Genomic DNA, 23,669 nt, shown 5'->3' with positions numbered 1-23,669 from the left:
TTACTCAACTCTCTTCTCTGTTGCTATAAAAGCCTATTAAAAGCAATCCAATAACCATTTGGCAACAATGCTGCTGTAACAGCGCGCTTATATCATAATTCGGGTAATGGGGCTCAAACCGCTGTTATAGGAGCTGAAGTGTATTTACAGGTTTTATTCAAAATGTATTCAGCTTAGAGTACTTTTAAAGAGTTTTGAACTACATTAACAGCACAAGTCAGCCATGTTGTACGTTTCAATATAGTCCGGTGGCCAACTGCATGAAACCCTACCTGATAAAAAAATAGAAAATCCTACTCTGTAGGGGTAGCTGACTTTTAGTAGCATCAACTGCTCTTGGTCGGCCGCGGCTTAATTTCGCAAATTTTGCGTAAATGGCAAAATAGTGGCACAAAAATTCATCAAAAAAAAACCCCATCGTATAATAGAATGAAACTTGCAGGGTAGGATAGCTGCCTTTGAGGACAGCAAAACAAAAGTGGTCAGCTACATCCTGTGTTGGCAGGTTCCTGTGTTCGACCGAATTTGTGGTACCACGTGACAACTACAATTTACCTCATCGAAAAATAGAATGAAAAAAACTGATTGTAATACCTACATTAAATTTGTTGACGTATGTCTTGGTCGGCCTCACCTTAGCCTGATAGCTTTTGCAGTCCGTCCGCATTAAAAAAAATGTGAATGGCAGCAATCCTAACCATACAAGTGACATCCTATTTTTCGATGAAGTAAATTGTAGCTCACGTGGTACCACAAATTCGGTCGGACACAGGAACCTGCCAACACAGGATGTAGCTGACCACTTTTGTTTTTTTTATGAATATTTGTACCACTTTTTTGCCATTTGCGCAAAATTTGCCAAGTTAAGCCACGGCCGACCAAGAGCAGTTGAAGCTGCTAAAAGTCAGCTACCCCCACAGAGTAGGATTATTCTATTTTTTTATCAGGTAGGGTTTCATGCAGTCGGCCACCGGACTATAAATCCATAAACATGGCGACAACATGTGCTATAAGTGTAGCAGTAAACGCAGTTACTCGACTTATAGTCGAATTAATGAGATATAACAGAAACTAGATCGTGTAAGCAAATTTTTACTTATTTTAATTAATATTTTTTTTATTGAAATTTAAGAAAATAGGCGGCCCATGAATATATATGAACCAGTGCCTTTGGTTTTATCAATAAAGTATTTTTCGCGCTAGGTTTTACTGTATTACGTGTACTTACAGACAGTAAAAACTTATGTACACAATCACGGTAAAAATAAATGTCATGGATGACAGCAGTAAGAAAATACTTAAGTACCTTTTTGTTTTAATAGATACGTGAAGACGATTTAGGCCTCAAACTTATTAATCAAATAATTGAAATATAATCGCTTACCTGAGATCGTTTTTAGCACATATTAGTTGAATAAAAGCATTTACTGCACTCTTACACATTTAAAATGCCGAGTAAAAGCAATTCGGCTACTTTTACGAAACATTTTTGCCGAGAAAAAGCAGTGCAGCTGCTTTTATAGAACACTTTCACTGAGTAATAGCAAATTGATAATGTTTATAGAACAAATAATCGAATAAAAGCACTATCGTTGCTATTAAAACACTAGAAGCGCTTTATATCAACTTTTACTCAACTCTTACAGCATCGATTTGCTTCTTATACAGCGCTTACTCTATTTTTATAACACTTTTAGTCTGTATAAGTGCGCCTTTTCGCGTTGAGTAAACGCTTACAGGACTTTTATTCGACTGTTTTTACACCGTTTATAGCACCAAAAAGCGAAAATAAAAACGTGCTCTCAACTTTTATAGCACATAGATTTGCTAGTTGGGACACTATCCATACATCCCGCTCGCACTAATATACACTACTGAGTGTACCTTTCCCCTTAAATGCTATCAAAATCTGTCATTTGCGAACTATATTGTATCAGTAAAATGATATTAATTTACTTTTTATTTTTTAGAAATAACTTTATTATGGACAAGATGCTTGGATAGAAATGAAATAACACGTAAATTAAAATGGAACGAAGGCATGGCAATGTTATTAGTTTATTAGAGTCTAGTTCGAAATCACTTTCATTACTTAAGAAGATAACGTATAAAGCAGTTTAGAATAGTCAATTTGTGTAAGAAACCTAATATTTACTGACATTAAACCTAACCTGTTAGTCAGTAACTCACGTAAAGTCACTCGCGCGACATGTTTCGGAGAGCCTATTAGGTCTTAATCTTCAAGCACTAACAGTGCATGAGCAGCAGTCACAATAGTGACGTACTGAACATCTCAAGTGACTTAAAATACGCGAGTTAAACCGTACACTTCGGTTAATGTAACTCACGACAGTTTAAATTCGTAAAATTAATGTTATATTCCCAGCCGCTTCATCAATGGTTCATCTGTCATTTTTATTTTCAGTATTATTGGCATGAGCACCTGATAAATACCCGCTGGTTAATGGAGGATCGTTATGTTACCTTTAGAATTGGCCAGAGCAAGGTGAGGTGGTATATTGGTATCAGATACACAGTAAGTGTTAATAATTTAGTAGCGTCACCCCATCATGAGGAAGCAATAAATTTAAAATAGTTAGACGGACAAAAACAGCAGGCTAAAATAAATAACAATAAGTTCAAGCGAAACCATAGAAACAAGTGCAAGGGTAATTTATAGTTTCGAAGAAACTACACAATAAACTACGCAATACAACGTTTAAACTAGCTTTCACTGGGAGCAATAAAGGGCCGTCACTGTACACAACGGTAAACTAATCTAGAACCTCAACACATGACCCTAAGGTCTACAATACGATACGCAGCGGTATCTACTTTGGTCAATTCTAATGTTTCAGTGAACATGTGCGAAACAACCCCTGGCCTGCGCTTGCGTTGCCTACGAGACACGTGACATTCTTATGCGGGCGCGAGATAGAGCAACGCTGGCTCCATGTGCGGGAGGAAGACAACAGACAGCGAGCAACTTCGGACGGGGCGTCGCGACAAACGGGGTGTGCAGACACTTGTAGCGAGAATGTATTTTATTCACTGTTAATAAAGTCGACCCTAGCTTAATTAGAGATAAGATGATATTGTAAGGGTTTTTCCCTAAGAACGGAGGAGGAGAAGGGACACTTAGATTCCAGACACCAAAGAGGACGGCGCGACCATTAGATTTGCTCTTGCTATGAAATATCGCCAAGTGTTATCTAACTTTGTAAAGTAAATTATATTTAATTCTGTATAAAACCAGATCTAGAATCAGTGGTTCCGGTTGGGCAGTATAATCCAGTTAAGTACCTAACATTAGGCCAAGAGTTAATAATGCTACCCGTAGCCTGCCAAACTATATTACGAGTATTTAAAGGTGACATTCTATAATTATATATAATGAGTTCGACTCTCGTTATTGTTACCTAATAAACATGGATAAATTGTCTATGGAAATATGTACTGATATTGTATTATGCAGTTGAGTATTACAGAATAATCTTAACATGTAGTCAAGGGTTAATAATGTCACATTACCCCGATATCTGTTAGCTAAGTATATTGCAAGAATTAAAAGGCGAATTCTATAATTATATACAATGAGTTCGACTCTCATTATTGTTAATACATATGGTTAAATACATCTATAGAGTCAGGGATTCAAGTTCCCGCAGATAATTTGATGTGAACGAATTGTCAATGGAAATATGTACTGATATTGTATTATGCAGTTGAGTATTACAGACTAATTTTAACATGTGCATGTTAAACCGTCATCCGCAATTATGCTGTGTATACTGTTTTGGAAATTACGAGTAGATTGTTAATTGTTATTGTTAGACAACTGAAACTTGTAAGCACCAATGTATCTAGACATTACAATTTTGATTATTAAGGGTCGAGCCAAGGTTTTCCTGGGTTTTTCCTGGTTCGACGAGTTTACATACATATTGTTCCCAGGATGGTATGTGCGTTAGTTATTGTCATTGTTTAAAGACTTCATCAAATTCTGGTAATAGTTCGAGCAATAAAAGGCATAGGTTGCACTTCACATTTGGATTACCACAGTGTAAATATTACTTATTGAGTTTAGATCCAAACACAAATAATTAACTTCTAGGCACCTAATGCCTTATATAACTTTTCATAGGAACGCACTATACCATACAAATTTGCGATAATAAATTCAAGTATATAAATCGCCATGCGCATTTTCCTTACAAACACCCCAAAGTAGTTCAGACCGTTTATATGACAGTAAATGCATCTAGTTTCTCTCTTTATGATCCAACGATTTAGAATGGTACATTTAATCAACCCCAAATACCACCGCAAAGGGCATTACAAACATCATTTATTATTCGTTAGCTGACTCAGTTGTGTGACACGTGATTCGTGTTTCAATGAATTCGATTTGTAACTGTTGATTATTTCTAATGTTACACTCTAAAAAATGAAGACCAACTAAGAGCAGTTTTCTCTTCGTTGACGTTAAGTTAATTACAACAATAAAGATCTTATATAAATCAAAGAAAGCTGATTACTTAAAACAATAAGTGTATCTGTGATTGAACTAATAAAGTAGGTATGTTATTAATTCTAACAATTGTATACTTTGCATCTATCACTAACTTGTTGGCATAATTATGTAACGTAGGTTGATTCAATCCTTAACAAATTAACTAAAACAGACAAACATGTTAATAGTTATGAACATTTTAATAGTTTATGTGATTATGCTGTCTTTGTTGATTTACATAAGATTTGGTATTTTAATCAACTAAACATGTAATATTTAGAACAACAAAGATAAAACATTCAATCCCATCATGATCAAGTTATTGTATTAATTACGAAACTAATATTCCATTCTATTAAGAATTATTTGTTAAATCGATTTTCTTAATAATTAAATTAAATAATCGGTTAATCCGATCAATCAAGAGATAAGCAGGGGGGCGCCTCTGTGCATCCGCGGTCCTCGCCGCCCGCGCCCCGCCCGCGCCACCGCGGCGCGTACGACTGCGCGACTCGAGAGCGGGGAGTCAGTCTCTCTCCGCCTCAGCGTTCAGCTTGAACGAAGTATGTATTTACTTAGTCATTCAACGACAAAATACTAAAGTAACGACAAAATACTAAAGTACTTGTGTATTGTGTATTTATTTCGGTCAGAGTATAGCAAAAGTGGCCCGATTTTGACCGAATGTATATGTGTAAGTACTGTGCAACATCATGGAGGAAGTGTGTGAGCTATTAATGGCTTGGGAGCTCCCAGGTTTAATACCTGAATTCACCAGTAAGTACATTATATTTGATTATTTGTTTTTGTTTGTTTGGTCAGTGTCTTGTTAGGGCAGGTTTTTTAAAGACGAATTGCTATGTATGACGCTTGGGTGGATAGGGCGTGGCCGCCATGCTTTTTTTGCCCGAGGCATAGGTTACCAAGCTACGCATAGGTTACTGCATACGATTCTTTAGGCAAGCCGTGCGCGGTATTAAATCGTCCCTACCATGACACTGACCGAAATTTTAATTAGGTATATTATATACAGATGGTCAAGCAAATCTTGTCAGTAGAAAAGGCGCGAAATTCAAATATTCTATGAGACTATCCCTTCGTGCCTACATTTTTCAAATTTGCCGCCTTTTTCTACTGACAAAATCTGCTTGACCTTCTATCTATAGCATCTATTCTATTCGTGGCAAAACAATCCTAGTTCAGTGCACTTTGTACGCGTAGGCTCGTAATCATACACAGATACCTACTACATATGTAGTTTGTTTCCAAATTTAAATTATATACCTAATATACTTATAGCTATAGCATCTATTCTATTCGTCGCAAAACAATCCTTTAGGCCGCGCACGCACGGAATTTTCCGTGCGGAACGACATGTGCAAGCGGGAGAGCGCTATGCATTTGTAGAGCGACGTCCTGTTCCCACCTGTCATTCCGTACGGAAATCGAATAAAAATTCCGAGTGTCTGAAGGCCTACCGCGAACCACTTTCGACTTACTGCCTCCCTGTCACACTTACGTACGAATTTACACGTGCGACAAAGAGGCAACACGTCGAACGTGGTTCGCGGTAGGCCCTCTGCAGCCAGCATAATAGTTCCGTGCGATTCCGTGCTCTTTGTGGGCGCAGGCTCGTAAATGTACACATGTACGTCTATGTATGTACCTAGTTTGTTACCAAATTTTAATTATTATAGCATCTGTTCTATTCGTTGCAAAACAATCCATAATACATAGTTCCGTGCACTTTGCGGGCGCGGGCGCAGTGTAAAATGAAACACATGTACTAAGTATGTAGTTGTTGTTGTTGCCCGCTTATACGAATTGTGATAATTATTTTCAGAACAACAAATAACAATTCAATCCTTATCGGCGTTGGTATATGAAGATATCAAAGATCTAATCCCATTAACCGGTCCTAGGTCCCTTTTCATGAGATGCTGGAATACGTGGAAGGCAGAGTTTTCATCTGTTAATGCCTCAGTAAATACCACATACAATTATACCTATAGTTCGTTTTTTTAGCATTAGAAATAAGGTAAAGGTAAAGTAAACAATCTTGATGTGTCTTTTAATTGAAAAACACATTTTAAAAATAAGTTACCGCAAATATGTAACAATTGTGAGTCTAATACGATTATTTATATTCTTCTGCTTTCTTAAGTAATAGTTATTGACTTTTAAAAAGCGTTTTTCAATTAAAAGACATGTCAAGATCGCTTACCTTCTTTGAAGTTCTTTCTAATGCTTAAAAAACGAACTAAGTATATATGTTGCAGTCAAAAGTGTGAACTGGTCAAAAGAACTTTTAACCGATAAAAACAGGCAAAACTGCATTTAACTGAGCATGTTGGTCAAAAGTAGTTTTACCTGAAAATCATACCTATTACTGGCAGTAGTTTCGTTTTTAGGGCGAAGCAAAAAAAAATAATCCTAACCTACCTATTTCTGCGAGTACTTTTGACTGATAGTAACAGTCACAATTACAATTAACCAATGATTATCAGGTAAAACTACTTTTGACCAACATGCTCAGTCAAAAGCAGTTTTGCCTGTTTTCACACTTGACTGCGACATATATAGTTTATCAAAGTAGAAAAGTAGCTAGCTGTTAGCAGTTAGTAGTAGTTTGCTGTTAGAAAAGAAATGGGACAATGTTAGAAAGAATAAGACGGATTAAAAAGGAAATATGTGAAATAGACGGGTTATTCCCACTAGTTACTACCAAGTTGTTACCACTACTTACTACTAGGAAAAAAATCCCAGATGTAATAGTAATACCAGTATTACCAGTTACCAGTGGTCAAAGGTGGGGATAAATCCACCACTGGTAACAACTTGGTGGTACAACATAATGTACAATATAATTTTGTAGTTATGCCCACGCTATTAACTTTAGATTGGTGGACCTCATGCCTATTGTAATAAGGTTCACCAATGTACAGTTAGGAGTTTTGCTCTTAGTATGTTTGAATGTAACTCTGTGATATTAATTGCATCATTAATTTGTAGACGCTGATGGATTTGTCTCTCACGGAGTTAATAGTTGTACAAGATGTGGAAAAGTTGCCTTCAGAAAAGGAAAATGTCAAGACTGCTGAGCCCAGTACTGAGTGCAGGGTAAGTAAGCTATTTTAAATCATTTTAGTTTGTTTTCATAATATTGATTATTATAGGATAACCAACATAGTAGTACATACCTAGCAGATGTACATTACACTTATGTAGGTATGTAAACACTTTATTGTACACTTTGTTGTTTATAGGAATTTCACAACTTAATAAATTCAAAATCTGGGACACCGAGCTTTGCTCGGACAAGAAAAATACCCCCATATTGCAAATTTAATCGAAATCGTTAGAGCCGTTTCCGAGATCTTCAAAATATATATACAAATAATTAAATAAATATATATACAAATAAATAAATATATAATTATACAAATAAATAAATATGTACTTATACAAGAATTGCTCGTTTGAAGGTATAAGATATTACAAAGGCAGACGTATCCGAGAGAGAGATTTCTTCCAATCAACTATAAAATAACATGTACCTCTACACTCATAGACTATTACAATATGTAACTATGTTTTCACCACACCACTCGGAAAGGGTTACTTTGCACTTCAAATACTGAATACTGTAGTTGCATTTTATTCACATGTGAGTCAAAGTAATCAAATGCAAATTTTGAGTTGTTTTCTTATGTTTGCTGGTAGAATTAACTTTTAAATGATGATTTTGGATCATAAATATTTAATTACATTCATTTGGATTTGATTTGATTTTGTCTGATATTTTACATTTAATATTTGCTTCGGGTTGGTGTGGTGAAAACAATTTGTGTTTCCTTCGTGGGCAAATTTTGTTTAACCGCTTGTGGTAATATTGATATCCGAGCAACCGAAAGATTCCAAAATTGAACCACGAGCGTAGCGAGTGGTTCGAAAAATGGAATCTTGAGCGTTGCGAGGGTTTCAAACACAACTTTGCCCCCCTGTAAAACAAATAACTATTGTACGGGTCAAAACTTGCAAGTTAAATTTGACCCACTCCCCGGTTTCTGATGAAGCTGATAATATGCATACATATATAAATCGAGTTTCAATGCAATATTATGGTACCATCGAGCTGATCTGATGATGGAGACAGGAGGTGGCCATAGGAACTCTGTGGTGAAACAACGCAACCTAATTGTGTTTGGGGTTTTTAGAATTGTCTCAATAAGTATTAGTTGTCTGTGGAGTGTGGACTCAAAAGTACAGTCAGCGATAAAAGCTTGAACTAAAAATTAAATTTTTGACAAAAACTTATTAAATAGGGTAATTCGCCAGTAACTGGCCACCCCAAACCAAAAATGAATTCTATTCACCTATAAATATAATTCAGTTTAGTATAAGGTGGCCAGTTATTGAAAGCTGGCCAGTTATTGAAACCTTATACTAAAATGAATTATGTTTGTAGGTGATTTGAATCCATTTTACAAGCTTTTATTTTTAGTTTAGTGTGGCCAGGGTTTAAGCCCAGTTTTACAGAGTTCTATCTATTGGTACTGATCATACACTGACAACATTGGTTAAAAATTATAATTTGCAATATAGCTGGTTTGTTAGTGCACACCGTTGTATGGGGACCTTGCGCTTTGAGACTATGCGCTGAAACTTGGCTTGGCACAGTTGATAGTTAGCTGGTCTTGAGCAGATACAGACCGGGAGCCGTCGAGAGCCACCTCTCATTTAGTGGGGGTAGGGGGGAAGTTCGACGCAGTTCGTGCAGCAGCAGCGCTTGGAGCAGTTGGAGCAACATTTCTCTCAAACTATAGCTATTAGGGCATGTAATATATCATTTTCGGATAAATTGAGGATGAGGAATCTATTTTTAGAACAAAAACAATGCACTTTCTAACAAACAAATAATTTGGCCAAGTCCGAGATAGCTCGAGGCATTTAGTGTTCCGTACGGCTACCATCAGTTTGGCATTGACATAAACGATATCGTGAACGTAATTTACTTCCTATAGGTATATCTCTTTCGCACTAATATGTCAGTACGAGCGAGATGCATAGAAAGTAAATTACGTTCACGCCCACGGTAGCGTTTATGTCAATGCCAAACTGATGGTAGCCGTACCGCTCGCATCGTTACATTTTACAGAGGTTGTTTGCCTGTTTTTAGGGTACCGTATTCAACTACACACACAGAACAATAGTACAAAGTGTCTAAGTGCGAAGGCCGAAGGCCGAGCTTTAGCAAAATGTCATCGCTTTAGCACAGAGCAATAGTACAAGTGTCTAAATGTGAAGGCCAAAGGCCGACCTCCGCGTAGCCCGAAGGCCCGAAGCGTCCAGGATGTCAGTGCTTTAACACAGAACAATAGTACAAGTGTCTAAATGCGAAAGCCGAAGGCCGAGCTCCGCGTAGGGCCGAAGGCCCGAAGCGTCCAGGATGTTAGTACTTAAACACAGAACAGTAGTATAAGTATCTAAATGCGAAGGCCGAAGGCCGAGCTCCGCGTAGGGCCGAAGGCCCGAAGCGTCCAGGCTGTCAGTTCTGTGTTTAACCACTGACATCTTGCAGGCGTCGGGCCTTCGGCCCTACGCGGAGCTCGGCCTCCGGCCTTAGCATTTAGACACTTGTATTAATTACCTGTGTTTAGAACCTTTCGGCCCAATGCGACTTCAGCCTTTGGATTTTGCGACTTAGACACTTGTACTTAAAAATACTTGGAAAAGTTACGGGAGGCGCGCGTCTGTCGGACGCTTCGGATCTTCGAATCGCTCCTTCGGCCTTTGCATTTAGTTAGATTCTTGTACTATTGCTTTGTGTTTGAATACCGAAGTCGAGCATCTCGCGAATGCTTGATGTATTATAATAATTTAGAGTAAGGCCAAGCGCGCACCACGATTTTTTGTCCTGCGATAATTTTGTCGCAGAAATGCAACGTATGTGTTTATATGTTAGTGCGCGCATATGCGACAAAAAAATCGCAGCGATTTTTAAATTCTGATTTGTCACATTTTTCCGCAATTGTTCGCGACGCGATTGTCGCAAAGTGAATTGCAGCATGCGGAGTTGTATGGCCCCGCGCGCACTATGATAATAAAATCGCACCCCGGCCGGACCTCAGTCGGCATTTCGCTCTCCAAACCCCAACATCTCGGCACCTGCACCTCCAATGGAGTCTCAAAATGAGACGCTAGATGTTGACCATTTAATTATGGAAATAGACGGGGATCACCAGTCATACAGCAATCGCATATTAAAGACACGTTTCATGACAAGCGACTGGTCGACTTTTTCATTTTCATCGCAGTGCGCGCAGTGAATTTTCTGCGATATATTACAGCGCGATTCTAAAATCGTGTCGCAAAAATTTATATCGTGGTGCGCGCTTGGCCTATAATACCTTAAAATGTAACATAACTCCTTCAATTTGAATTTAGAACTCATTATTATTTTTTATTTGATTTTGTTTCTAGTTCTATGCCATATATATAGACTTTAATATTATTTAGAACTGCTAAAAAACAAGATCGGCTTACTTTAAATATTTCGTCAATTTTACCTTTGTTTCTAAAAAACTGTGATATTTAACTGTCATATAGGTACTATTTATTAATGTCTTCCAAAATTATTTTCTCGTAACAGGACTGAGGGGCTACCGCGTAAACCGAAATTCGCAATTTGCGGGGATCTTTCTCTTTTACTCCAATGAAGGCGTAATTAGAGTGACAGAGAAAAATGCTCGCAATTTGCGAACTTCTATTTTCGCGGTTATAGCCCTGAATCTTGTTGCTCACCGATCCGTTCAAAAATTATACATAAGTACTGAATATAATTAATAGATATTATAATTATACAATTAATACAGAAATGTAATGGTACTTAATGAAAAGGAATATTGTGTATATTGTTTCGACGAATCAGATACTCTCAATAAAATCTATACATGAGGCCAAAGCTGTTCATAAATATTAAATGACTTTATTATCTCTATACGCCTTACTAACTCTATGTGTCCTATTGTGGAAAAAAAAACACAACGACAGTCAAGAACGGAATTCTTAATTTGAATTTTTCAGATTTTTGAGATGCTAGTCCATTGCTTGGAAAGCCCGTTCGAAATTGAAACTTATTTGCAATATAATAAGGTCGTATTTTGTAGATCTCTCTCATACTTATAGTAGGCTATTAAGATAAAATTAAATATCCCACAAAAATAAGCAAGCAGAATTAAACTTTATGTCAAAGACATAAGTCATAAATTTCAATGCCAAAGTTTTAACTAAGGATGTTTCTCGCCTAATATGAATTGACCAGTGTAAGCATCAGTTAGCTAGCCCTAAGCAACCAAAGGTCAAGCTGCAGTTGAAAAACTAATAAAGATAAAGTTAAGCTGATAATTTTCCCGCCGTCTCCATGCTTCTTTAAGTTGGGTATTGACTGGTCAGCTGCCTGTTAGCTATAGTTTTCGCGAAAATCGCCAGGACAGAGGTGAAAATTTTTGTATGAAAACTTGCAACTTTAAATGCATTTTTTGACGAAACTATTGCAGTCTAAAATGAAGTCAAAATCAGTCCATCGACTCAATTTTTTGCAAGCTTTCTAATGGTACCCCACACGATTCTTACAAATGAAAAAAGTTTCAGCCTACCCCTCTCAACCCCCTAAATTTCCCCCTTTAATAAGAAATAAGCAGTTTTGACTTATTCACAATATGAGTGGTGGTAATTGCTATAACTGTTCCAAATTTTAGGTATCTATGTCAAACGGTCTCTGAGAAAAACGTATTTAACTGATTTGCAAGACCGAAGTGATCCCATAAGTGTTCCGTAAACAAAGTTTTGTACGGAACACTAAAAAGAACAAACTAGAAAAGACTAAAAAACAAAGTGTAGCAGCAATCTGTTGATAAATGGGAGATACAAAATAATACTAAGCGTGGGTCAGAGTGATCTCAGTGCAAAATATTATTAAGGTGGGAAATTTACTTATAATTTGTTCTACAATCGTTTTTTTTTTAGTTTTTCGTAAATAACTCGTAAACGGTACTCATTTATCAACAGATTAGTACAATAAAGTATATATTTTCTTAAACTTAATAAGCGTAGCTTTACGACTGTATTTTTCGTTTTCAGATTTCTGCTACACGGTGATTTATTTGAATCTAATAAAATCAAAAATACGTTTTTTAGTCTTTTATTCTTTTTTTTGTTAGAAAGGGCATTGTTTTTGTTCTAAACATAGATTACTCATCCTCAATTTATCCGAAAATGATATATTACATGCCCTAATAGCTATAGTTTTAGAGAAATGTTGCTCCAAGTGAAGCGCCGCAGTGTCGAACTTCCTTCCTCCCCCCACCAAATGAGAGCTGGCTCCCGACGGCTCCCGGTCTGTATCTGCTCATGACCGTGTCCGTGACCAGTGTCGTCACTAACAAATCAGCTAATAAGATCAAAATCATTTATATTATGTATTATTGTGGCAATCAGCCATATTATACACTAATTCACAAACTTTAATTAAATAGGCGAATGAAAAGTAAAGTTTCTAAATTAATTTTCAGATTTTGGAAAATCTTTTAAAGGAGTCGCTTGACTCCGCCTCACTCCTGGCATTTAAAGGGAAAAGCCTAGAAGGGGATAGCGCTCAAAATTTGCTGGCGGCCGTGATTGCCAAGAAAATACTGAAAGAAAATAACTCATCAGCCATCACAGGTGGGATCTATTATAGATGGGCTCATAAAATTAAGGAACTATTTCCCGGGGAGAGAACAACTTCGTACTACATCCCTGCTTGCACTACTGCCAATGGGCAGGTACTCCAAGGCAGGGGTAAGCTAGTGCATCAAGTACTAAATCAAAGACGACGCCTTCAAAATTTAGGTGCTCTACCTAAGGGAAATGGAAAACGAACCCGAGAATATAGTCCAACGTGCTCATCTGTTCCATCTCCGAGGCCTTTGCCTGGTATTTTCTCATGTGGTGAGGACAATGAGGAGAATATTGACGACGATTTGCAATGGCTCGAAAATTCTTCTGATCCTTGGTGTTTAGTTGAAGACAAGTGGGAGAGAACTTTAAAAGCAAGAACGCGGACTTTATACGACGCTGGTAAAGAAAGTATTGAAGGTTACTTTGAAAAATATCCAGCACTAAAAAAGCCACAAGGATATTCTTTGGTAAATATAATAACTAGCTATTCACTTTTACTAGCTTTACAATACTTAACTATAATACTGAATATTAGGAACGTATCACATCACAGCGCCTTCTAGTCCCAAACTAAGTAAAGCCTGTACTTTGGATACTAGACAACGGATAAGGATACATAAATTTATACTTTTTTTGTAAATACGTATGTCACGGGCAACTCAATGAAGCTATTTTGAAACTGGCTTGTGTAACCGCATCTACCGACCACTGGTGCATAATTAATAATTTGTAGGTACTTATTTTATATGTTGTATTTATTTTATACTCAGTATGCTTTATCATTCCAGATACACAAAGACTTCAATGCTGCGCATGGAATTTACAAGGACAATTTATTCATTAATTTTCCATTAATGAAAATAAAGCTTCAAGAACTTCTGAAAAAGAAAAAGTCAACTGATCCATTCCTCCACGACCTGGTCGCACTTACCAATTGTAAGTATACGATAAAGTAGCGGTTTTCTATGTCTCCTTTAAAAAATAAAAATATATATTTTTTCAGTTGTAAGTTCTCTCTTTTGGAATGATTCTAAGCGCCACTTGCACCATCCCACTACCCCGGGGTTAACCCGTGTAGTATAGTGGGGTCACTAACCGGCTAAACCTGGAGTTACCATGGTTACCAGTACTATTTGACACTGGGTTAACAGTTTAACGGGTTAACCCCGGGGTAGTGGGATGGTGCAAGTGGCGCTTAGTAATATAATGTGTACCGTACACCGTAAGTATAATGAGTAGGTTTAGGTATCGAATTTAAACTGTTGTGAGACATACTAACATTTGAATAATTTTGCGGTAAAACTCACTTGTTTAAGTCACTCGCGCGACATGTTACATGACATGACTGTTAGTGTTAGACCTAGGCTCTCCGAAACATGAGTGACTTAAAACAAGTGAGTCTAAACCGTAAAAATATTCAAGGTTTAGTTATTATACATTTTTAATATCAGAATAAGTTTTAAACCCTCAATTCTTTTTTAGGGTTCTGTACCTGAAAAGGAAAAAAGAACCCTTATAACACAAGTTTACTTCGTTTTCCGTCCGTCCGTCCGTCCGTTCGTCTTTTTTCTCAGGAACGCGTAGAAGTATCAAGTTGAAACTTACTATTAATAATAGCTACAGTCACTTAATTATTATAAATATATAATCCTTATATCCAGTATACTTTATGTATACATATGCATGTATTCCGGTTTTATGATTTTAAGCTTTAGTATTAAAACAGAGGAAATAAGTTTTGTGTGGTGGTACGGAATCCTTAGTGCGCGATCCGACTCGCACTTGGCTGATGTTTACTGTAGAAATATATTTATATATGGCGGTAATGGAGAGATCTGTAGATCATTTCAGTACCTATGAATCGGTGGCATTGTGATTTTTACAGTACATATGGTGCACTTTACCGCAATAGTACGATAATTACCACATTAGGTAAGTAACTAGGTTAACAATTTAAAGGGCCATATGTACTGTAAAACGTTGCGTTGTACGATACATATGCGAATAGGTAATTTATCGTTGCGAATTTCCTATTTTCCAGTGTTAGCAGTGGTGGTAGTGTACAGTCAAGGAATTTAAATTCCGACCCATTTCGTACTTTGTCACAGTGACAACCGTATGAGGTCTCTAGCGGCTTTCATATTGATTGTCACTGTGACAAAGTACGAAATGGGTCGGAATTTAAATTCCTTGACTGTACCTATTTTTCGCACATGTATCGTAATCTACTATTAAAACATTTGTATCATAATGTACCATTTTACATAATAAGATTGCGTACTTCCAGGTGTTGCCACAAAAATCAAAGTTCAAACCATGGATGAATCACATCGGCAGATCTCAATTGACAGTTTTACCTGTACAAATTAAGATCAATCATCGTTTGATTTGTGTGGTAAACCCGTCCTAAGGTGTTCTTAAATTAACTAGCCGCATTTTTTTTAGCGTCCAATGAGGAAAATACGAATATAGCCGGATTTCTCACCATTCCACTGTTGCTGAACACTGCGGCAGTCCGCCAAAAGAAGAAGCGAGGTTCGAGTGCAAGTCAAAGTTGGAAGCCCAGCAAAGTGGAAGTAAGGGAAGGTTTCATAAAGCATGTCAAGTCCAGTGCAGAAATTAGCCAGACAATCGAACTTCGCATAACCGCTCTACAAAAAATAGGATTGCCATCTCAGCCATACGTTATCGTAGTGGGTGAGTCTTTCGAAAAGATCGATACGTTTTTAGTTGTTGCGAACAGATCGGTAATGTATGAAAGACAGTCCATTATGCACGCAATTGATACATGCTACAAAGTAACATGGGCCCTAAATGCGGAGTACTCGATTGACACATACCCTGTATGGTACTTCATACAAAAAGGCATTTATAAAATGTCATCCGAATATGACAAAGGGTCGACTGCTGCAGAGTCCCTCCTCACCGATTGCAATGTATGACTACTAGGTACCTTTTTCATACTGATTCATATCAATAGAGACGCAAACGTCTTTTCTTCGCCATCTTATTTTTAGTATCACAGTACTTAACGTATATTGCAAAGGCTATGTAATTATTTGGCTAACTTCAGTGACAATGTTGACTTGTTTTATATGTTATAAAACATTTTCTGATATCAAACATCTTATATCACATTTTCAATAATACACACTCTTAAGGAATTAAGTGTGTACAAATGTGTACAAGACAACTGTAACCGGCCATTCCAATTATTTAATTCGTTTAGGAGACATATTTTGCGGGAACATTCTTCAGAAAATCCATGTGAAGTAAATATTGTACAGCAACCTGATAATGTAGAGACGGAAGTTTTAAGCCAAGCGTCACCTACTCATGATGTTATTAGTCAAGCACAATACTTTCCTCAATCTTCAAGTAACTCAGAAACTGTTGAAAAAGCACTGTCTTTTTTTATAGCCAGTTTGTACGCCAATCAATCACTACCACGGAATATTGTTCAAAAAATAATTGATGGCTTTCATAAATTCGTTACAGAGTCTTTACTTTCTGCGGTGAAACAACGTATTGAAAATTTATCTTCAGACAATATTATTTCACCTACTAATCTTAATGCAGTTTTAGACTCTATTGAACCAATATTGACAACTCCTTGGAGTCTATTTGATACTGAGCATAAGCGAATAAATTATTTCCTTCAAAATCAAACTTACATAAAACCAGAATCAATAGTTATTGGTGAGAGATTAGAAAAAGTTAAAAGAATTGGAGTCATCCGCCTTGTACCAATCACTTGTGAAGAACATTTCATTCCACTTCGTAAAGTTTTGAAATCGTTCTTTTCACTTGAAAATATATTAACTGATACTATAAATTACATGAACCGTTTAACCCGTCATGGTGATTTAAATGTAGCTATAGAAAATTTTATACAGGGATCATTTTGGCGAAATAGAATGGAAATAAATAGAGGCAAAATTGTAATTCCAATTTTTCTTTTTTTCGATGATTACGAAACCGGAAATGCTTTAGGATCCAGATCAGGGCACCACAAATTGGGAGCTGTTTATGCCTCTATTCCTTGCCTACCACCATGTCGATTATCTGCACTTAGCAACATATTCCTGGTTCTGCTTTTTCACTCTTCGGATTATTTCGTTAAGTGTTAGTTAGAGTTAAATTCGGGAACAAAATTATTTTTCGCAGTGTAATAAATGAACTAAATTACCTTAGTGAACATGGTTTAGAATTTGATTTGCCTAATTTTACTGGTGTTATCTATTTTGAACTGGGCCTAATCTTGGGCGATAATCTAGGAATTCATTCCATAACAGGTTTTCTGGAGAGTTTTTCCGCAAATTACCCGTGCAGGATTTGCAAAGTAAGAAAAGATGTTTTAAAAACGCAATGTTATGAAAACAAAGATTTATTACGTACTTTTGCACAATATGAATCAGACCTTCTACTGAACAATCCATCAGAAACTGGTATCAAAGAAAAGTGCATTTGGCTTGATGTCAAAAATTTTGATTTATTTAACCAAGTAGGCGTTGATTGCATGCATGATATATTAGAAGGCGTTGCAAAATACGTCATGCATTTTATTTTGATACAATACATAAGACGACTGAAATTATTTTCCTTGAGTTTGCTTAACGACCGAATCCATGCTTTTGCATATGGCCCTGATTGTAGGAACCAACCCTGTACTCTGTCTATGGAACATTTACTTCATGGTAATGTACGGATGTCAGCGTCAGAAATGCTAACATTTTTAAGATATTTTGGATTATTAGTCGGAGAGTTTGTACCTAGGGGTGACGAAACGTGGGAATTATACAGGAAATTAAGAGAGGTCTTGGAACTCAATTTATCTACTGCGTTTGCAAAAGGGACTGAAGAAAAGTTACAAACGACAGTAGCAGAGTTAAATTTGCTGTACATGTCACTGACTAAAGGTTGTTTAAAACCAAAGTTCCATCATTTAATTCACTATCACTCTGCTTTTGAAAAATACGGCCCTACTGTATTTTTATGGAGTATGCGATTTGAAGCAAAGCATAGGACATCTAAAATGGCTGCAAATGCTTCGTTTAATAAGAAAAATGTTACTTTGACTTTAAGTACAAAACATCAACTACATATGAACGAAATTTTTTTGAAAGGTAAATTAGACGACGTACTCCGCATAGGTGTTGCTACAGATACCACTTCAAGTGAAAAACAATTCCTTTACTCCAGTTTGGAGTTATGTCAAAATAAGTCCTTAGTTAAAGTTTCTTGGGCAACTGTTACTTCAACCCGTTACGTACCCGGTACTATATTGGTTTATAGTACCAGTTCCGACGATTTGCTGCCTGTATTTTTTAAAATACAAAACGTTTATTTATATGAATCTCAAAATATCATTTTCATGGGGAATATTTTCCAAACATTGGAGTTTGATAACCACCTCTGTAGTTATGAAGTTATGGAACCAAACACTGCACAGAGAGTTATCAAATTGTACAATTCATTAGTATCTCCAATACCGTGTAATATTAATGTTTTAAGCAATGGCAAAAAATATGTCACGTTGCGCTGTACTATTTAATATAGATGTATAAGTAAAATTATAATGTTTTGTTTAATAATAAACATGTTATATTGATTCTAAGTAAAATACATTAAGGCCGCCGCAGATTGACGGCATGGCATGGCATGGGGTGGCAAAGAAAGGATTTATTATGTTACTTTTAAATGGAATAAGATCTTTGGGGTGCTAAATTCATTGAAAAAGCTTACACGTCATTCGTGAACGAAAAAATCCTTATCCATGCCGTGCCTTGCCGTGCCGTCAGTGTGCGCCGGCCCTATGAGTGTTCTCGGTTGATGATGACACTAAAAATAATTGTTGAGTTAAAATGACAGTCTATAATATATATATATATGTATATTTTACAGCACCAATTACCAGGAACGCTCTAAACTATTTATTTAAGTGCGTTTACGGTTGCATACTGGCGCCTGCATAAAAAACTATTGTTAATGAAACAAAAACAAAAGCTAATTAAAATCGCGTTCTATACCTACACCTACTTTTTATAATTAAATAGATTAGTAATACTTGTAGTGGTTTTAACTAATAGATTCAGTTTTAGTTTTCCCCAAAATGGAAAGTTTTCAGAACTATCTTTCGACATAAGTAAACGCAAAAAAAAAATTTTGTTAGCTTTTGTTTCATTCAAGTCAACTTTACTTTTATTTGTTGTAATGACGCTAGTGTCAACCTAGATCTCTTAAGTTAGATGATTTAAGAGTTCTGGGGTGACAACAGCGTTTTAAAAATTCCCATCTTTAAGTATAAATGTTTATTTAAAAAAATTGTCTGTATAGGTGATTTGTGAGTTTCTCAGTGACACTAGCTTTTTAAAGGCTGGTATTTAACTGATCACCAGGTATAGTACAATTTAACATCAAAAAAATCATTTTTACCACCAAAAATGATAAATGATCACCAAAATTAACAAAACTAACCTACTTGTCTAGTACCATTACGTTTCTATGAGGGTCGCAGTTCAAACCTACCCTAACCCACTTTTCTAGTAGCATTTCGTTTCTGTAAGGGTCGCAGGCAGTTCAAACCTAACCTAACCCACTATTCTATTAGCATTTCGTTTCTGTGAGGGTCGCAGTTCAAACCTAACCTGACCCACTTTTCTAGTAGCATTTCGTTTCTGTAAGGGTCGCAGTTCAAACCTAACCTAACCCACTTTTCTAGTAGCATTTCGTTTCTGTAAGGGTCGCAGTTCAAACCTAACCTAACCCACTTTTCTAGTAGCATTTCGTTTCTGTAAGGGTCGCATTTCAAACCTAACCTAACCCACTTTTCTAGTAGCATTTCGTTTCTGTAAGGGTCGCAGTTCAGACCTAACCTAACCCAATTTTCTAGTAACGTTTCGTTTCTGTAAGGGTCGCAGTTCAAACCTAACCTCACCCACTTTTCTAGTAGCATTTCGTTTCTACAAGGGTCGCAGTTCAAACCTAACCTAACCCACTTTTCTAGTAGCATTTCGTTTCTGTAAGGGTCGCAGTTCAAACCTAACCTAACCCACTTTTCTAGTAGCATTTCGTTTCTGTGAGGGTCGCAGTTCAAACCTAACCTAACCCAATTTTCTTGTAGCATTTCGTTTCTGTAAGGGTCGCAGTTCAAACCTAACCTCACCCACTTTTCTAGTAGCATTTCGTTTCTACAAGGGTCGCAGTTCAAACCTAACCTAACCCACTTTTCTAGTAGCATTTCGTTTCTGTAAGGGTCGCAGTTCAAACCTAACCTAACCCACTTTTCTAGTAGCATTTCGTTTCTGTAAGGGTCGCAGTTCAAACCTAATCTAACGCAATTTTCTAGTAACGTTTCGTTTCTGTAAGGGTCGCAGTTCAAACCTAACCTAACCCACTTTTCTAGTAGCATTTCGTTTCTGTAAGGGTCGCAGTTCAAACCTAACCTCAACCACTTTTCTAGTAGCATTTCGTTTGTGTAAGAGTCGCAGTTCAACTCTAGCCTAACCCACTTTTCTAGTCGCATTTCTTTTCTGTAAGGGTCGCAGTTCAAACCTAACCTAACCCACTTAACTGATAGCAGTGCAAACCTAACCTAACCTACTTTCCTAGTAGCATTTCGTTATGCTACTAGAAAAGTAGGTTAGGTAGGTATGTGATGTGGGGTACGGGGCGTTGAGCGTGGGAGGGGCTAGTTAGTAATTTTGGCATCATTTTACTTTATTTGGTTATATGTATACATTTTTTGGTACCTAATCATGATTTGGTGAACATTAATGATATGTGGTGGTCATTCATTATATTTGGTATTTGAATACGATTTGAAGCGCAGTCGTAATTAAAACGGTGGTACTTTTGTAATTTTAGACCTTATTTTTTTGGTGTTCAGTGATTTTTTTTGGTAAGAGAGATTTCTTTATTTGGATACCAAAGTATGTTTTGGTGGTCATTATATTTGTAGCCTCTTTTAAATGTTAATTATAATGTATATGTAAGGTATGTAAGAGAAAGTTCGATTTTTATATGCAAACCCTTTAATTATGTAAATGTTTAGATGAATAAATATCATCTTAATATTATTTTTTTGTTTTATTCATTTACCCCCTTTTCATAAAACTTGACGGGCCTGATTTAGTATAATTATGTCTTCTTTGTTGTTATATTTTATTAACTACTTATTCGTTTAAATTTGATAAATTTCCTGTACTAGTTTTTGTACGCGCTGTGCTGAATTAGGGCTTATTTAGACGGTGCGATAATTCGCATGCGAGTTTCATTACATTGCGTCATTCGATCGGTCGGCTGAATTGACACGCTGTAACCTAAATGGTCCACAATGTAACTAAAATCGCATGCGAGTTCTCGCACCGTCTTAATGAGCCCTAATGCTGGTCCTCGTACTCGTATTGTACTCAAAGCATTAGTCTTAAATACTAAGATATACATTTATTTCAGATCTTTTTGAGGACCCGCCTAGAGCGGTTTCACGAGCACGCCTCCTCCCGTGTTTGTAAAGCTAAACCGGTCTAGGTCGATCGCCAAAAAGATTTGAAATAAATGTATATCTTAGCATTTAAGACTAATGCCTTGAGTATAATATGAGTACGAGGACCAGCATTATTCAGCACGGCGCGTATAAAACCTAGAGATCTGAAAGAAATGTCTTAATAAATGAGTCAAAGTAAGTCATAGTAAAATTGAAGAAGAATGCTATATTGTACTAAACAAGCTTCATAGTTGAAATGATTAAACATCAATTAAGATTTAAATTGAACAATATCTTGGTTCAGACTAATAAGATGCATAAGTCGGTGTAATCATGTTCTTAGTTGAACTTATTTGGGTCAAATAGTTAATACAGTAATTCTTCATGTTAACATTGATTTACATCTTAGTTAAAATGATTAAACAATTAAGATACAAATTGAACAATATCTTAGTTCAGGCTAATAAGGTGCATAAGTCGATGTAATCATGTTCTTAGTTGAACTTATTTGGGTCAAATAGTTAATACAGCAATTCTCCATGTTAACATTGATTTACATCTTAGTTGAAATGATTAAACAATTAAGATACAAATTGAACAATATCTTAGTTCAGGCTAATAAGATGCATAAGTCGATGTAATCATGTTCTTAGTTGAACTTATTTGGGTCAAATAGTTAATACAGTCATTCTTCATGTTAATACTGACCAACATCTTAGTTAAACTGACTTTTTATATTAGTTGGTACAGTAACGTATCATGATAATAATTAATAAGCCCTTAGTTGATCTTGCTAAGATCCATTAGTTAGTATAATTATTTTTCATGTAAATATTGAACAAGATCTTAATTGGTTCAGTTACATAACAATAGTAATAGCAATCAGAATTACCTTATTTGAAGTGTCCAAGTTCTTGTTAGGCTCGTATGGAATCAAGTTGCTTGATTACGACTATCAACATTTTAATAGGGCCAACCAAATTTTTTTTAGAGTGTATGTGTAAGACAACAGTCACATAAGGCTTAGCGCAGGAAGTCTGTCAACATCGAAGAGATAAGTGCTCGACACAAAATAATGCGATGGTTGAAAAAAAAAACGCTAAATGAAATTACTATGAAATGAAATAACAGCTTGAAACAAATTGTGTGACTAACATTTTAGTCGGAGGGTAGGATATTCGATCTAGACTAGAGCAGTGACAACTAAGAAAATTAAGATTGTGCATTTATCCCACTTGAAGCCCAAATTGAGCACCTATTTGTACGTTTAACACATTCATTGCCACCCAGCCAAACAAGACGTCCGCGCCAGGCCACAACAATTTCGTCATATAAAGCAGTAGTACCACGATCCCGACTATCGGGTCGTCCGGCCTGGGAACGAAATAATAAAATAGGTACCCGATAGTCGGGTTTTCAGAACTCAATGTGTTAAGGAATTTAATTTCAGTACCATTTCGTATCTTGCCACTGTGACATTAGTATGAGGACCCTACACTTTCAGATTTATTGTCATTGTGACAAGTTAGGAAATGGTCCGGAAATTAAATTATTTGTCTGTACATTAACTTATCCAATAGAAAAACGAAACATGTTAGTACCTATCTAATATATAAAAGCAATTACTCGCTCACATATAACATGGATACTAATGTTACCAGCGAACTTTTCCTCTCCATGATAATCGGCCGATCGATCTTGGATGATGGACGAGTGCGAAGACGTTCGGCTCATTACCATCCAATCCATCCATCAGTCATTCTCATTACCAGGCGTCGTTACCCTATTAGTACAGAAACCTTTAATGTGGTCGAATAATTTTATTTAATGCACTTTTCCTTGACAGCTTGAAATTAGGTATTTTAAGTTGGATGTGTTCAGTTTAATTTTAACTAACAGGCCAATTCGAACGTACACGAACATTAAAATGATGTCATTTAATAATAGTGC

General features: G+C 36.4%; 2 protein-coding genes across 7 annotated transcripts in view; one reads left to right on the top strand and one right to left on the bottom strand.

The window, feature by feature from the left end:
* Window positions 1-23,669, bottom strand: part of LOC134669398 (synapse-associated protein of 47 kDa) — a 127,547-nt gene that overhangs the window by 31,010 nt on the left and 72,868 nt on the right. The gene's annotated exons all lie outside the window — the stretch shown is intronic.
* On the top strand, window positions 7,532-16,176 carry LOC134670069 (uncharacterized). Its single transcript, XM_063527744.1, has 4 exons — window positions 7,532-7,633; window positions 13,087-13,701; window positions 14,023-14,170; window positions 15,680-16,176. Exons 1-4 carry the CDS (start codon window positions 7,532-7,534, stop codon window positions 16,174-16,176), a joined length of 1,362 nt encoding a protein of 453 aa, XP_063383814.1.

This window comes from Cydia fagiglandana, chromosome 1 (assembly GCF_963556715.1).
Source record: "Cydia fagiglandana chromosome 1, ilCydFagi1.1, whole genome shotgun sequence".
Taxonomy (NCBI): Eukaryota; Metazoa; Arthropoda; class Insecta; order Lepidoptera; family Tortricidae; genus Cydia; species Cydia fagiglandana.
This window is presented reverse-complemented; position numbering and strand designations above follow the sequence as displayed.

Bases quoted from the DNA above. Each gene is read 5' to 3' on its own strand.
- LOC134670069 (XM_063527744.1), top strand. From the start codon at position 7,532: ATGGATTTGTCTCTCACGGAGTTAATAGTTGTACAAGATGTGGAAAAG. The intron at 13,702-14,022 runs GTAAATATAATA...TTATCATTCCAG, and splicing joins AGCCACAAGGATATTCTTTG to ATACACAAAGACTTCAATGC. The intron at 14,171-15,679 runs GTAAGTATACGA...CATTTTTTTTAG, and splicing joins CCTGGTCGCACTTACCAATT to CGTCCAATGAGGAAAATACG.